The sequence below is a fragment of the Gopherus flavomarginatus genome, chromosome 4 (genome assembly GCF_025201925.1).
Source record: "Gopherus flavomarginatus isolate rGopFla2 chromosome 4, rGopFla2.mat.asm, whole genome shotgun sequence".
NCBI lineage: Eukaryota > Metazoa > Chordata > Testudines > Testudinidae > Gopherus > Gopherus flavomarginatus.
In genome coordinates this window covers 66,557,777-66,572,418 of record NC_066620.1, presented here as the reverse complement: position 1 = coordinate 66,572,418, position 14,642 = coordinate 66,557,777, and the positions used below count along the sequence as shown (strand labels likewise).

The 14,642-nt window shown below is 58.3% G+C and overlaps 1 protein-coding gene across 4 annotated transcripts in view; it reads left to right on the top strand.

The window, feature by feature from the left end:
- Window positions 1-14,642, top strand: part of LOC127049367 (uncharacterized) — a 46,172-nt gene that overhangs the window by 14,533 nt on the left and 16,997 nt on the right. For 3 of the 4 annotated variants that reach the window (XM_050950007.1, XM_050950008.1, XM_050950006.1), the window contains 19 exons: window positions 6-137; window positions 383-574; window positions 1,812-1,895; window positions 3,475-3,593; window positions 3,744-3,858; window positions 4,754-4,840; window positions 5,341-5,456; window positions 6,471-6,618; window positions 7,305-7,414; window positions 7,810-7,900; window positions 8,050-8,199; window positions 8,570-8,707; window positions 9,366-9,622; window positions 10,042-10,165; window positions 10,502-10,696; window positions 11,109-11,264; window positions 12,554-12,774; window positions 13,703-13,880; window positions 14,390-14,548. In XM_050950007.1, coding sequence (XP_050805964.1) covers window positions 6-137; window positions 383-574; window positions 1,812-1,895; window positions 3,475-3,593; window positions 3,744-3,858; window positions 4,754-4,840; window positions 5,341-5,456; window positions 6,471-6,618; window positions 7,305-7,414; window positions 7,810-7,900; window positions 8,050-8,199; window positions 8,570-8,707; window positions 9,366-9,622; window positions 10,042-10,165; window positions 10,502-10,696; window positions 11,109-11,264; window positions 12,554-12,774; window positions 13,703-13,880; window positions 14,390-14,548 — 2,772 coding nt within the window. The remainder of the gene's footprint in view (window positions 1-5; window positions 138-382; window positions 575-1,811; window positions 1,896-3,474; window positions 3,594-3,743; window positions 3,859-4,753; window positions 4,841-5,340; window positions 5,457-6,470; window positions 6,619-7,304; window positions 7,415-7,809; window positions 7,901-8,049; window positions 8,200-8,569; window positions 8,708-9,365; window positions 9,623-10,041; window positions 10,166-10,501; window positions 10,697-11,108; window positions 11,265-12,553; window positions 12,775-13,702; window positions 13,881-14,389; window positions 14,549-14,642) is intronic. The other variant, XM_050950005.1, reaches the window with a different exon arrangement.

The following is a 14,642-nucleotide window of genomic DNA, read 5'->3' as shown; positions in this document are numbered from 1 at the left end:
TCCAGGCCGAGAGCTGGGTGCGAGGGAAGCTGTGGGATCTGAAGGATGGCTGCAATATCCAGGACTGGGAACGAGTGGCACAGACCCTGCAAAGAGACATGAGGGATTTTGAGAACACACTGATCAAACTGAACCAGGTATGGTGGGGGCTCCAGGACAGACCCACTCCCATTCCAGCCTCCTCCATAGCAATCCCCTGGCATCCAGCCTGAATCCTGCTTGAACTGACCCAATTGGGTCCGTGCTGTCCTCTCCTGCACCTAGGCAGTGCCTGGCTATCCCTGTATCTTTGGGCTCCTCCATGCCCAGTCAGTACCCCAGCAGGCCAGTGGATTCAAGGCTTAGGTTCTCTGAGCTGCTTCCCTTCCCTTCCTCTCCCCAGATGGGTGAGCAGCTCATGGGCCGGCCCAGCCCCAGTGTGGAGATTGTCAGGAGGCAGCTGCTGGCCCTGAAGGAGCAGTGGCAGCTTCTGAAGCAGACAGCCGGGAATCAAAGCAAAGCGCTGGGCGGGCTGCGGAACCTGCAGGAGTTCAACAGGAGAGCGGAGCAGCTGGAGGCTTGGATCAGGCAGAAGGTATGGGGAGTGGGAGAGCAGGCTGAATGGGACCTCATCAGCCATCTCCTGACTGCCTGGTGATGCATTAGGAATGTGCCCCGCCCCCCTGCAATGTCTAGGGGGCCCTGCCCCTGCAGTGGGGTCTCTGAGCCTTGCCACTGACTCTGCCAAAGGTTTGGCCCTTGAGCAGAGACCTGCCACTTGGAAAGGGTAGGGCAGCAGCCCAGGGCCCAGGATGGGACTGTAGGGTGCGGGGAGGTGGGGCCAGGGCCTTAACAGGGAAACTCTGCCCACATATCTACACCAGCGACACCATCACAGGACCTAACCAGATCAGCCACAACATAACCGGTTCATTCACCTGCACATCCACCAATGTAATATACGCCATCATATGCCAGCAATGCCCCTCTGCTATGTACATCGGCCAAACTGGACAGTCGCTACAGAAAAGGATAAACAGACACAAATCAGATATTAGGAATGGCAATATACAAAAACCTGTAGGAGAACACTTCAACCTCCCTGGCCACACTATAGCAGACCTTAAGGTGGCCATCCTGCAGCAAAAAAACTTCAGGACCACACTTCAAAGAGAAACTGCTGAGCTTCAGTTCATTTGCAAATTTGACACCATCAGCTCAGGATTAAACAAAGACTGTGAATGGCTTGCCAATTACAGAACCAGTTTCTCCTCCCTTGGTTTTCACACCTCAACTGCTAGAACAGGGCCTCATCCTCCCTGACTGAACTACATCATTATCTCTAGCTTGCCTGCATATATATACCTGCCCCTGGAAATTTCCACTACATGCATCTGATGAAGTGGGTATTCACCCATGAAAGCTCATGCTCCAAAACATCTGTTAGTCTATAAGGTGCCACAGGACTCTTTGCTGCTTTTTTGGTTAAAAATGGTATCGTCATACTCTCAGCCTGTAGGCAAATTGCATTTGCCATGGCAACCAGGAGCTAGCTGCCTGTGTAACATAGAGCATGGCTGAGATCACCCCTGGACAGGGTGGTGGTGCTCCAGGGCATTTATCCCTGTTACAGAAGGGGAAACTGAGGCCAGGAGGGGAAGGGACTTGCCCAAGTTCACACAGTGAGCTGGGAGTGGGACCCAGGAGTGCTGACTCCCAGTTGCCCTGCCCTCATCCTAGACCTCCTGCTTCAGGTTCAGTCTGAGGCCGTTTCTCTCTAGATCTCTTGGCTTCCTCTTCCCTCTCTATGTTCTAACCCCCATCTATCCCAGGAAGAGAAGCCTGTGCTGACTGCTCTTCTGCAAGAGAGCATGGACAAGATCCAACTCACCCGCCGCATCCTTGACTTAAAACAGGTGAGAGTCCCTCCCCTTGCCTGGCTTAGGCTTGGCCCCTGTCACTCCACTCCCAGGGGATGTCAGCTAAAGCTCGGCCCCCAGGGGACACCTCAGACTTCCCAGCCAGTGCTCCATCTCAGCTCCTCACTGGCTTAATGTTCTAGCCAGAGCAATGACTGATTGACCTGGGGTGAGCCTGGAACATCTGGGTAACACCCAGCTATCCTTTGGGGAGGCCTCTGCATGTTCACACTGTTGAGCCTAGCGCCCCCTGGTGCCACAAGCATCAGAATGCTCTTTGAAGCCATGTCCATCAGACACAGAGTCCATTGTGCTGGGGCACCCAGACTCAGCTGGACAGTGGTTCCTGCCCAAGTCTCTCAGCAGCCAGTGCTGGAGCATCTGGAATGGAGCACATAGACTTTAAGGCCTAAAGGGACCATCATTATCACCTACCTTGACCTCCTGCACCCTGCAGGCCACAGAACCTCTCCCACCCACTCCTATAACAGACTCAAAACCTCTGGCTGAGTTACTGAAGCCCGCAAATCACAGTTTAAAGACTTCAAGTTACAGAGAACCCACCATTTACACTAGTTTAAACCTGCAAGTGACCTGTGCCCCATGCTGCAGAGGAAGGCAAAATATCCCCCGGGGTCTCTGCCAATCTGACCTGGAGGAAAATTCCTTCCCGACCCCAAAATGTTGATCAGTTAGACCCTGAGCATGTGGGTAAGACCCCCAGCCAAACACCTAGGAAAGAATTCTCTGTAGTAACTCAGAGCCTTCCCCAGTTAGTGTCCCATCACCTGCAATTGGAGATATTTGCTGCTAGCAGTCACAGATCAGCTATATGCCATTTGTGACCCAGTAGGGAGTGAGGCGGATTGACCTGGGAATGTCGTCTAGTTTTACTGAGACTGTCTGTATTGGGGATGGGAGAGCAGGGGATGACTATTTGAGGGAGGATACCTGAGCCTGTAACCTGAGTCAGGAGGGGGGTGACAAAAGTGGAGAGGGAGAGGGGAGTGAGTCAGCTTCGGGGGGGGGGGTTCTTTCGGTTTTGGGCTGGCTGGGAAGATGCAGGGAATCCCAAGTCTGGGGTCTAAGCTCCTTGCCCCCCAGAGGGACCTGGCTGAAGGGTCCTGGTTGTACCTACAAGCTCTGCTTGGGACTATGTTCCTGTCATCTAATAAACCTTCCGTTCTACTGGCTGGCTGAGAGTCACGGTGAATCTCAGGAACTGAGGGTGCAGGGCCCTGACTCCCGCACACTCCGGGACACCATTGTAGGCAGTCCCATCACACCATCCCCTCCATAAACTTATCAAGCTCAGCCTTGAAGCCAGTTAGTTTTTTAACCCCCACTGCTCCCCTCGGAAGGCAGTTCCAGAACTTCACCCCTCTGGTGGGTAGAAACATTTGCCTAATTTCAAGCCTAAGCTTGTTGATGGCCAGTTTAAATCCATTTGTTCTTGTGTCCACATTGACGCTTAACTGGAGCTGGAGCCAGGAGCTGATCTCTCCTGTGGGGACTGGCTAGTTGTGCTGGGCCAGGGGAGTTGGTGGGATTTCCCTCTTTCTCTGTCTGAGCCCAGGAGGAGCAGCAGTTCCAGGGCCTGCATGAGGAGATGAACAGCCTGGCCCAGAAGCTGGAGAAGCACGGCAAGAGTGAGAGCAGGAGCATCTCTGCCCGGCGCAAGCACCTCAATAAAATGTGAGTGGGGAGGAGTCACAGCCGCCTGGGGGCTGCAGGGCTGGGCACAGGGAGGTCTTGACCTGTGAGTCACGTGACTGTGGGAATGACGGGGGAGGCTGCACCAGACAGCACAATCTGCAATAGCCTCCTCCTGCTTTCTCTACCCAGGTGGCTGCGGCTCCAGGGGACCCTGAAGGAACATCATGAGACCCTGCAGCTGGCCCTGGAGGTAGCTGCCTTCCTCCAGCAAGCGGACACGCTCCTCAGAGCCATCCACGCCAAGGTACCGCTGAGGGCTCAGAGCAGAATCAGCTCCTGCCCCATCAATGGTTTGAGGGGCCCTGGGTGCCAGGATGGGAAGTTCTCACACTAGGCTATCGGGCAGTTTGAAGAAAAGCCCACTCCTCTCTCAGCCCTTGCACCTGGGCTAGCACAGGGCTGGGGAGGGTGTGAAAGGAGTATTCTCCCCACCAGGAAGCCGGGGAGAAAGCCCCTTGCTTTGCTCTACAGCTGCCCTCAGCCAGCCCCTGAGCATCTTGATGAGTTTTTTCTGCTCCTTCATGGCCACCAGCTCTGCAGCTGCAGGCAGGATATTAAGGGAGTTAAGGAGGGAGAGGGGGACCCCCAACCCAGCATAGAGGAAAAGAGCTTGGCTCTCCTGGCCAGTAAGAGTGTGAGCCACCCCACTACCTGTGCCCTATCCCTATCAGGCACTGGGAACTGAGCGGAGGTGAGGACTCTCCCCAGCCCCAGGGTGTGAGCGGAGCCCAAAGTGAGAAGGAGGCCATGGGGGGGCCTGATGAGGGAATATCACACTCAGGCTCTTCTTCCGTGGGGGCTGTCTGTACTCCCAGGAAATGATGGACATTCCCTAGCACCTCTGGGAAGGTGACATTCTGGGGACTCCCTGCTCTAGGGCTGAGTCACCAGCTCCCCTGCCTGCTATGGAGTGGCCTCCCCCCCTCAGCCAGACCCCTGAGTAACATCATTGCTGGTGCTTAGAGGGGTGATGGCCCCTGTCACTGGGGAGCAGGATTGGAGAAGGGGACTCCTGTGTGACATGGAGTGGAGGCTAGGATCACTCAGAGGGATCCAAATGGCACAGAGACACTGCAGAGAGCAGGGCCCTGTCCCTACCTTCCCCTAAGGGGTACAATGGCTGCTTCTTCTTTTTGCAGTGGAGGAACCTCTGTGGCGTGGGGAAGCAGGGAGACCTCGAGTCCAGCCGGGACCGAGATGTCAGGGATATTGCCAGCCAGGTCATGGTAAGTGTTGGCATTGCGCTGTCCCATACTCACCTGAAATGTCTCACCTGAGAGGCAAGGCATACTGCGCGTGCCCTGATGGGATATCTCCCCCCAGCACCTGGCTTGGACATGGGCGTTACAGCCCCTAGCAGGGTGTGGCATGGGCAGAATGGCCTGGAGTCAAACCTCATCTGGCTGAACTGCCAGCATCAAGGGGTTTGGCATATGTCATGCCCTGAATCCTCTGTAATGGGGGTGGCTGCATCCAGAGCTGCCTTCAGCTGCCCAGACTGGCATCTCAGAGGGCCTGGATCTTGGGCAGGATTTGGGGTGTGGAGAGGTGGGATCAGTGGGAGGGCTTGTTGGAAGGGAGCTGGGACCCTGTATCCTGCTGTTCACCTGCCCCTGAGGGCTAACCCAGCATTCCCGAGGTAGCCTCTGTGCTCAGCTCTGGTCTCTGGAGGGGCACCCTCAGCCAGCCCCATTAGCTCACTTCATGCCCCCTCTCGCTCCTCCAGATGTTGGATGTGACCGTGTCCCAGCTCATCAGCCTCCATCCCAGCCTGGCAGCACGAGTCCTGCACAAACACCGAGATGTCAAGGAGAGCTGGGCCCAGCTTCAGCAGGTGCTGAGGTACAGCAGAGCCTCGTAGCCACACATCCACCAGCATCACCCCTAAACACAGAGCAAGCCCAGGGCTGAATTTAGCAACGCATGTGCGTTCACAGGGGTCACTTGTTGCCCATTCCTGCCTCAAGACCTGGTGAGCAGAAGGGCATGTGACTTGAGGTATGAGGGAGCCAGGACTCCTGGGTTCTGTTCCCAGCTCTGCACTGGACTCATTGAGTGGTCCTGGAGGGCAGGTCCCCGCCCTGCTCTGTGCCTCAGTGTCCTCTTCTGTACACTGGGGAGAATGCTCCAGACCCCTTTGTTACAGGGGTGCAGGCTGCTTTGGTGGGAGGAGGCTCCGAGGGTAGATAGAGTGACCTATGAGATGCACCAGAGTAACCTCTGCCCTTTGAGCTATTATTTGATTAACTTAGAGAGCGGGCTGCTTGAGTGTCTCAGCCAATCACAGGAGAGTGTAGCCAGAAACAGGCAGGGTGGCTTTGGGTTTACACACTTGTTGGTTCCTGAGTGGCTGAAGTTGCTCTTCCCCGAGCTACAGAATCTGAATCCATGGCCATGGCTGATCCCCACAAACTTGGTGGTGTGGGAAAGGCGTTGGCTTGGCCCATTCTACGGATACGTTCAAATCTGAGCTGCCCGCCATTGGGCAAGGGGTTGCTGGAGTTTCAGCTGTGGGAAACAAGAGCTGGACTTTCCAAAGAGCTCAGCTCCCATTACACAGGTAAGGTCAGGCCATTGGGAGCTGCTGGGTGTACAGTGCTTCTGAAAATCTGGCCCCACATCTCCATCATCTGCTGGATTCCCCCCTATTGGGGGTCCCCACACCTGGCTGGAGCGGAGTCCTTGCGGCAGAACCCACATCAGCTATTGGCTGCAGTGAGCCAGACTCTGCTCCTGAGTCAACCCCAGAGGACTCATGGGGCCAGGACAGCTTAGGACTCTCTTCCCCATTCGCTCTCCTCTTGCCTCTCACTCCCCTCCCCTCCCATTGTCCCGTGTGTGCTCCCCATCTCCCAGGAACGAGACGTCACCATTGCTGGCCCTGGTGAGCAGTTTGCCGATGGGAGAGACCGATGCTCTGAGCCCCGAGCAGACAGAAGCCGGCAGCGGGGGAGTTGCAGGGAGGGAAGCCGGAGACAAGCGGAGGAGAGTCCCATTAAGTGTGGTGAGTATGGTAGCTGGGGCCCCTCCTTTTCGCCAGCCCTCCCCTTCCCTGCAACAAGAGCAGCCAAACCAGAGCCACTTCCCTTAAACACTCAGCACATAGGAAAAGAGCCTGAGCCCGTGAACCCTAAGTGACAGCTGCGTGACCCCCTTGCCAAACCTTAGGACCCCCTCTATGAACACTAAGTGACAAGCATGTGACCACGTAAACCTGAAACCTGTGTGCAGTGCCCCAGGTGACCTGCGTGTGGCTCTGAACACTGGCCTGTGGGATGGTCTGGGAGTGCTCTATGGGCCCCACCTCTGCACACATCTGCCCCTTCATGCACCCCCCACACTGGCTCAGATCCCCTCTCCCAATACACCTTTGCCCAGGCCAGCTTAGCACATGTTTCTGTGTGTCCCTCTGGGCTCTGACCTGTGCCAGTCTGTGATGTCGCCCTGGCACCTGGAATTCTAGAGAGGCGGCACAGCTGCACCCGTCCCACTCACAGCCCCAGGGACCTGTCACCAGGCTTTGCTTGGGACCCCGTGCTGCTCCCAGGAGTGCCCTGTGTTTGGTGGCAGAGGAGTAGGGGGTAGGTCTGGTATAGCGGGAGGCTGAGTTGGCTCTGTTGATCCCCATTCCTCTGCCTGGTGTTAGTCGAGGGAGAAATCGGATCCTGGGAGGCTCCTGTTGTGTCCTAGGTGCAGAAGGACTTTGCAGGGAGTGTGACGGAGCGTGTGAGAGGCGAGGAGGGAAGCCTGAGCTTGCCAGGAGAGCAGGCCACCCCTGGCTGCCACAGCAACAGTAAGAGGTACTGACTTGGCAGGCCGCTCCCAAGAATGGGGTCCAGGGGCGGGGTATAAGCCAGGTATTCCTTAGGAGGCGAGAGTGGGGTGGGGACCTAGAGCATTTGCTGGGCTAGGCCTGTTCCTTAGCTGTAAGAATCCATCCCCAGTTCCAGAACCTAGTCCCCAGAAGGGGCATAGCGGGCAGGGAAGGACATGGGCACCTGGGGTTTCCCTGGCACAGGCAGCTGCCCCCATGCTCTGAACCTGTGGAGCCCCTAAGGTGTGGATACCAGCCCCTGCCCTGCAGTTGTAGCTGAGGACTCTGTGTGGTATGAGGCTGCCCTGGTCCTTTGGCGTAGCCTGTGGAGGTCCCTGTGGTAGGAGAAAAACTGTCCATGACTCTGCCTCTCTCCTGCAGGAGGAGGAAACCCCCAGGACAGTCAGACACTGTGCGGGGCCCACCCCAGCAGGAGGCCCAGCTGCAGGACTTCTGTCAGGCTGCTAATGCGGTAACGTCTCCAATGAGCCAAGGCGCGTCCCAGCCCCTGTCCCCGGGTCCCAGCGCCGGGTGTTCCCCTGTGTGTCTCCCCCTCTGCTTGCAGCCCCCCCACCCCTCAGCTGGCAGTAATGTGCTGTCTCTCCCCGTGGTGCGCGGCAGGCCGTGTCCCGGCTGAGGGAGAATGTGAGTCTCAGCATCCGGCTGAGCCAGATGGAGGACGCAGAGAGCCTGGAGGCCGCACAGACCCAGCAGGCTGCACTGCAGCAGGAGATCCTGAGCAACAGCTCCAGCATCAAGGCCCTGCGCCTGGTGAGCACCAACTGTGGGGCACATGCTGTGTGGGACTGGGAGTCCCCCATACAGCTCGCTGCTGGAAAGGCAGAGGGGGCACCATGCTGATGGCATCCCCAGCGGCAGGTGTTTTGTGTGACTGGGGGATAACACTGGGTTCTCACGCCAGGCACTTGGGGTGCCAGGAGGAGTTTCCTCTCCACTGCTTTCTGGGGAGGGATGGGAGTGAGCAGTGAGATCCATGCCCCCGTTGTGGCCAGGGTCAGGGGGGCGGGGAAGGGCAGATCCCCATCCTTAGCATGTGCCTCATTCTCAGGCCCCTCTAAGGGATCGCGGAGCAGGACGCCCAGGTGGGTGTCACCTAACAGTGTGTGTCTGTGTCCCACAGGAAGGGCAGAAGCTGCTGTGTGGCAGCTATGGAGGGAGACCTCAGGTGGAAGGCATCCTCCAGGAGCTGGAAGGGCTGTGGGCGGAGCTGCAGAGGATGCACCGGGAGAACGATGCGGTGCTGAAGAAGATTGATAAGGTGCGTGGTGCCATCTGTCTCTGCCAGGCACGAGCCTGTAGCAGACATTGAGGGAAGTGAGCAGGGCAGGAAGGGGGTGCACCCGGGACACAGGGACAGATCTAATGCAGGCACTGGTGGACAAGGGTCGCTGTGGGTCCCCACAAGGGTCACTGTGGCCATTCTCTGGGCTGTGCTGGTACACGGGCCATCTCGAGCCTCAGCTGCAGCCCCCTGCAAGGGAGTCTCCCTGGGGAGTGTCAGCAGGGTGGGGGGTGATGGCCCTGGCCGGCCTCCCCCAGAGATCAGCCAGCCCACACTACCTAGGACAGGTCCCCTGTGGCGCCAGCTCAGGAAGTCTCTGCTCCTCCAGCTGGATTTGGCACTGCAGTGGCCTCAGTGCTGCACAGCCAGGACTGCCCCTGCTCTGTCTGAGATGCCTGTAGGTGGGCAACCAGGTGCTGTTTGTGCTGCAGGATGGAGAGCACTGCGAAGCTCCATGGAAACGTGCTGCCCTGGATGGGATAGACAGTGCTAGGTCACACCAAACTGGCCTTCCCTGCAATGTGATGCCACGGCGCCCACAGGAGCTTTCGTTCCTGCCCACCTTGAGGCTGGGGCACAGGGGGATCTGGCCTGGGAGGTCCTGTCTGTCCCACTCTCCAATCTCTTCCTGCAGGTTCTGCAGTTGGTGGGAGAGCTGGATGGGGCTGAGCACTGGTTGCAGGGGGTGGTGAGCTCACTGTCGGAGCCAGCCACCATGAGGAGCCCAGAGGAGCTCCGCAGGGATCTCCAGGAGATCAGCTGCTTGGAGAACCAGGTCCTGTTGTGGGGCATCAAGCTCCAAGCCCTGCGGGAGGAGATGGGGAGAGAGCCCTCTGCGGAGCATGTGATGGCTGGGAAGATTCAGAGCAAGGTGGAGAAGGTGGAAGAGAAGTGAGTCCTAGGGAGACAGGACTGGGAACCGGACTAGGGGGAGTGTCAGGCTATAGGAGTGGGAGGTAGTGTCAGGGGATGTGAGGAAGAGATGGTGTTGGAGGGGTGTGAGGGGATTCTCTGCTCTGGGGAGGAAGTGGCATCAGAGAAGTGAGAGGGGATCTCCTGAGGGCAGCCTTGGGGAATTGGAGGAGACACTGGTGTTAGAGAGGGGGAGAGCTCCAATGGGACAACTTAGGGGGATGGGAGGAGGTGGCTGTGTCAGAGGGGTGGGAGCCCCCAGGGGGAAGCGTTGGGGAATGGCAATACTGGAGGATTGGGAGGGGATTTCCCTGCAGTGGTTAGCATCAGGAGTAGGAGCCCCCTGTGGCGCTGCCTCTCCGTGTGCCCCTGTCCCACTGCTGCGTTTGCTGTGCCAGGTTGGGGTGCGTGCGAGCAGCTCTGCAGCGGCGGGCAGAGGACCTGCGCGATTCCCTGGTGCTGTCTGAGTTTCTGCAGAACGTGCAGCAGGAGGAGGTGCTGAGCCAGAGAAACAGCACACTGGTGAGGAGTGAGTGGGGATGGGCCTGGACTCGGGTCCCCATTGGGAATCTCATCCCTGATTGTCAGTCTGGGTAGGGGGGTCAGGTCAGGGGTGGGGATAACTGGAACCCCTCGCTTTCCAGCATCACCCCCAGCAGCTGCCAGTGTCTGCTCTGAGGTGGGAGAGGCGCAATGGCCACTGACCTCGATCCTGGCTGGGGAATGGCTGAGGCCAGCAACCCTGAGCGCATGGTGAGGAGGCTCCACCGGACCCCTCGCCAGCCAGGTGATGCCGGAGTCACCCCATGTGTCCCGGTCTCTCTCTAAAGCCCCAGTGTCCCTGTGTGTTTGCTTTAGCCAGGGACCGGCAGGCCGGGCTCCCAGGAGCCTGTGCACCTCCCCTTGGCCCAGGCTGGGCAGCAGCTGAGCTGTGAGGACATGAGCAGCCCCCTGGGTGAGTTGCAGGAGGCTGTGGAGATGCTGAACGATGTGGTGAAGGAGCGGGAGCGAGTCATGGAGGCAGCAGCTGAGACTGAGAGTCTGGAGCATCTGGTAAGGGACCTGGCATGGGGAGCCTTTGACAGAGGAGGAGGGGGTAACACCCCACTAGTAGCCATGCAGAGCACAGCTGGCTTAGTCAGAGGTGAGGGCAGGACAGTAGAGTCTGACTGACTGGAGGGCTCCTTTGCATAGTGCCAGCCTGAGAGAGTAGGGTCTAGTGGTTAGAGCAGGTGGTTGGGAGCCATGACTCCTGGGTCCTATACCTGTCCCTAGGAGGGGAGTATGTTCTAGTGATTAGAGTAGGGGATTGGGGCCAAGGCTGAGGCAGCTGATGCTAGTGCTGAACAGTTATCCCTATTCCTCCTTTGCGCCCTGCAGCTGACTAGCCCCATGAAACTCCCAGGACCATCTCTGAAGGGAGCTCAGCTCACACTGAGGTTCACCTCGCTTTTCTCTCTCTCAGCTGGCCAGAGTCTCCCCACGTATGGAGGCCATTCGATGCAGGGCAGAGGCTCTGGCCCGTGATATCACCCGAGTGGAGAGGGGCTTTGCCACAGTGAAGAGTGAGCTGGACCTGCAGGGGCTGCAGGGGCTGCTGAGCCAGCAGCAGGAGATGGAGGTGAGTCCCACAGACTGCACCGCTCTGACTTGCCATGGTAAGTGGAGTCACCAGCGGCCTCTACTAGCTTCCTGGGAGCCTTGCAGTGCCCTGCCTTTGCCAGGCATGTTGGAGGTAGGAGTTACCAAGGGTGTCAGGAGTAGAGACAAGGTCACCTCAGGGAGACTCTAGCCCTCAGGCCCAAGAGCCATAAGCCCTGGCCCTTTGCGGAGGGCTCGCTGGAATTTTCCAGCTGACTCTAGGCCTCTGCTATCAACTCCCCCTGTGGCCAGGCAGGCACAGGGGAAGGGATTGCGTCAGCCCCTGTGTGCCAGGGTCTGGCTGCCAACAACTCACACATCTTTCCACTCTGCATCACCATAGAGGGAACCAGCTCCATGCAGAGCAGAGCAGAACTATCTGCTGGGAAACCGGGATCTCCCTTCTCCCTGCTGCTCCCCCACCCTCTGCTCCTCACAGAGCAGAGCTCCCCTATGACCCCATCCCTGCTCCCTCACCCCCTGCTCCCCTGCTCCCCCATTCCCTGCTCCCCCACCCCCTGCACCCCACAGAGCACAGCTCCTCCTGTGTCCCCACAGCCTGCTCCCCACCCCCTGCTCTCCTGCTCCCCCATCCCCTGCTCCCCCACCCCCTGCACCCCACAGAGCACAGATCCCCTGTGCCCCTACAGCCTCCTCCCCATCCCCTGCTCTCCTGCTCCCCCATCCCCTGTTCCCCCACCCCCTGCACCCCACAGAGCACAGATCCCCTGTGCCCCTACAGCCTCCTCCCCATCCCCTGCTCCGTCATGCCCTGCACCCCTCAGAGCACAGCTCCCCACAGAGCATATGTCCTCCTGCACTTCCATCCCCTGTCACACAGGAGAGACGATAAAGCAGAGACTGCTCCCATGGCCAGGGGCTCAGTGCTCTGAGCTATATGCAGGAGGACCAGGTGTGGGTCTTAACTCTCTACACAGCAATGCTGAAGGGATTCAGCCTGGTGGCCTAGTGACTAATGTCCGCCCCTGCCATGCAGGGGTCCTGGGTTTGGGTCCCATCTCCAGGTGCCAGCACCTGAGGGAGTTAGCCCAGCGCTTTGCCCTGCCATGTTGATCCCCACCCCTGATCTTTTTCCTCAAGTGGTAGGGGAAGGAAACACCTTGGCAAGCCAAGCAGGCAGGCTTGGTCCCCTCCTGTCTTCAGGCAGAGGGGCAGAAACACACTCCCCCATGGGGAATGGAGCCGCGAGCCCCCTGCTGAGAGGGTCTCTTTCAAGTGTTCAGAGTCCTTTTGTCTTGTGTCCCCTAGTTCAACATGTCCGAGGCGCTGGAGGGGGACGTGGAGGAGCTGGAGAAGGCAGTCATCCACCTGGAAAAGCTCTGCCCCGCTCGAATGCATGACATGGGCCCGGAGATCCAGGGGACGCTGCAGGCCTGGGAGGAGCTGCGGAAGCTGGTGCTGGAGAACAAGGGCCATGTGCAGCGGGCCGGTCGGCTGCAGCAGTTCTTCGGGGATTACTTAGCCATGATGTAAGTGGCTGCAGCCTGCAGGGCACCCTCCCTTCCAACTGCCTTTGCGATCCAGCCAGCCTTGCCTGGAAAGCTGGGAGCCAGGGAGGACAGCCTGAGGGCTGGTGCTCACCTTGGGGTTCACAAGTGTCCGGCAGGCATTGCTCTGTGGGGAGCAGGCTGGGGAGGTGCAAGGGGAGCTGAAATAGCTCCATGGGGAAAGTCAGGTGTCCACAGAAACCCAGGATGTTTGCCGCTCTCCTATCGCTCCCCAGGCTTCCCCACTGTCTCCTGGCCCTTGCCTTCCCCTTCCTCCCATATTTTCCCTCAGCCTGCAGCCCTCATGTTCTCCCTCCCTTTGCCTCCTCACACCTCCCTGGGTTCACCACAGAGCCTGATGGTGCCCATCGTCCCCGAAGGCAGCCTGGCTGTAGTCCTGGTGAGAACTATGGGTGACTGTCTGTACTTGGGAAGCCGGAGTGCCACTAGCACAGCTGTAGGGAAATGGCAGTGGGCAGCCTGTGGTTTCAGTCGCACTGCGAGGAATGGGAGGCGGTGGCAGAAAGTCACAGGAAAGCTGCAGGAGTCCATGGGAAGCTTTAACAACACACTAAGTGCCACAACAGTCGCAGTAGCATCCTGCTAGGTGGTAGCTCTGTTCATCCCTCAGCCTGGGGGGCAACTCCCTGTGGAGACTGAGTTAGAGCACGGCTGTTTTCTCTGCCTTCCTTGCTCGCCATTCACTGAAGGGATGTTCTCTGGATAGTGGGACTTAGTGGAGAATCAAACTCTGGCGTGAAGATCCGGCTCAGCCTGTGGCCTGGAGGGAGTTCCCCACCTGTGCCCTCCTAGGAAGGGGTGGGGAGAGGGGTGAGGAGAGCGGTCGGCAGCTGTATTCCCAACAGTCTTCCCAGTGGCTCCTTATGGCCCTGCCCCCTTGTTTCTGCAGCTCCTGGACAGAGGACACAAGGGCTCAGATCTTTTCAGAGAGCGTGAGTGCTCATGGGCTTCCGGAGACTCAGTGGGAAGAGCTGGACAGGAAAATTGAGGCCAAGTTCAAGGAGTTTGAGGAGCTGGCGGCCGCAGGGCAGACGCTGGTGTCCGAGGAGCACTACCTGAGTGAGACGGTAAGCAGGAGGTGGACTGGGGGATGCTTCACAAGCTCCCCATTGAAAACCCTTGGGGCTGAGCCTCTGGCTTGGTACAGGGCAGATGCGACCTGCTGGGTCATCAGAGAGAAGAGTCGTGGGCACAGTGCCCAGCCAAACCATTAGCTTATGGGAGCCCAGTGAGAGAGACTTACCAACAAGCCATTCAATGCTCAGGAGGAGCCAGCCTCAACCGCCCACCTCTCCAGGGGCAATCAGACCATCCTGCTGGCTGGGGTGGTTACCCACGTGATGGATACTGAACACAGACCTGCTGGGGCTCAGCTTTCTTCCCAGACCTGGCCCCAAAGGGCCCATTATGAAGTTGCTCCTGAAGAAAGCACCAGTCCCCGACAAAGGGTTCTCAGCATCCCACGCTCCCCATTGGCTTCTCTGTCCCCAGTCCCAGGCTGAAGTTGTGTTTGGGGAGCAGAGGAGGGGAGCTTAAGTTCTCACGGGAGCACTCGGCATCTTTGCTCTCCCCTTAGATAAAGGAACGCCTGGAGGAGCTGCAGAGCATGCTGGGATGGGTGCTGGTGCGCTGGCGAGCACAGAAACACCACTGGGATGCTGAGAACAAGAGTGATGGCAAAAAGGGCCAAGACGATCCCCTGGACTCTGCACTGAGTGTGTCCCCCAGCTGCCAAGTGAGTCTGTAGCTGCTGTGGGACAGTGTGTGAGCAGGAATGGGTCAGGCCAGTGTTTGCTCAGCCCAGCTGAGGGGCATCTCTCAGCACAATG